General features: G+C 38.5%; 1 protein-coding gene across 1 annotated transcript in view; it reads right to left on the bottom strand.

Annotated features, from left to right (window-relative positions):
* The window catches only part of LOC102681145 (pupal cuticle protein 20-like), a 4,504-nt gene that overhangs the window by 561 nt on the left and 2,891 nt on the right, over positions 1 to 1,052 (bottom strand). The window contains exons 3-4 of the mRNA XM_031515399.1: positions 876 to 1,040; positions 142 to 398 (exon numbers count right to left, since the gene is read on the bottom strand). Of these exons, the coding sequence (XP_031371259.1) occupies positions 142 to 398; positions 876 to 1,040 (422 nt within the window). The remainder of the gene's footprint in view (positions 1 to 141; positions 399 to 875; positions 1,041 to 1,052) is intronic.

Below are 1,052 nucleotides of genomic sequence, written 5' to 3' on the forward strand. Positions count from 1 at the left end.
TGATACTAATTTATTAAAAATAAACAAAAAAAATATATTGATTATTTTAATTATCAAAAAATATTTTTTTCCAATATTTTCTAGTTCAAACAATCCTATGATCTACACAAATATTTTGCAAAATTATCATCTATGAAACTTACTATAACGATCTAAAGAATATCCACCTCCGCCACCATTACCACCACCACCACCGGAAGTATCTTGATTTTCGCCTCTGGCTTCTGCTGCAAGGGCTAATTCAACACCTCGTTGAATTTCTGGTGGAATCGGAGGTGGAGTCGGTAAGTGCGCGCCTTGGGGATGAAAACCTTCTTCGTCCGCGGTATAGGTGATGCTATACTGTACACCATCAGGTCCGGTATACGAGTATGATCCACTTACCGCTTCCGCGTTACCTAGAGAAGTGAGATACATGAATACTTAATGCAATGGATGTTTGGCCATATATCAAATATTTTTGCGACTTTCTAACTTGTTAGTAACGTTTGGTCATTGTTTGGTAATCATTCATCATTGACAGAAATTGGGATTACTTGGTTAGTTGTAACTATTTTCTGTGATCCCTAATCTTCTTCAAGTTTTACAATATATGTCAAATTTCTTTAACATTTCTTTTACACAGATACAGAAATCTCTTTTTTAAAAGTAAAATATCAAAAAAGAATGGAAAGGAAAGTACTGAGTGGAAATTACATTTGAGAAGTTGTAGTGCTATTGCATTCATCAGTGCGATTCCATTGTAAACGAAAAATGATTCGAGGTCGTGCACAATGATGGATAGGAATATTCATAACGGCAAGAAATAGTAGCGACGAACCGCGAAGAAAAGGAACGTAAGGAATATTGGGAAACGAAAGTGGCCCTGATCTCACCTTGCAGGTGACCTGTTTCTTGCGCACTGATACCATTTCCTGTTTCGTAGCTGAATTGGTAGTTGCCGTCACCACTATTCTGATTGTTAAACGAGACGATAGATATCTCTTGACCTCCTCCGGGTCCTCCTCTTGGTCCACCGCCGCCGCCGCCGCCGCCACCAGCTGAAATATAAA

This window comes from Apis dorsata, unplaced genomic scaffold (assembly GCF_000469605.1).
Source record: "Apis dorsata unplaced genomic scaffold, Apis dorsata 1.3 scaffold_68, whole genome shotgun sequence".
Classification (NCBI taxonomy): domain Eukaryota; kingdom Metazoa; phylum Arthropoda; class Insecta; order Hymenoptera; family Apidae; genus Apis; species Apis dorsata.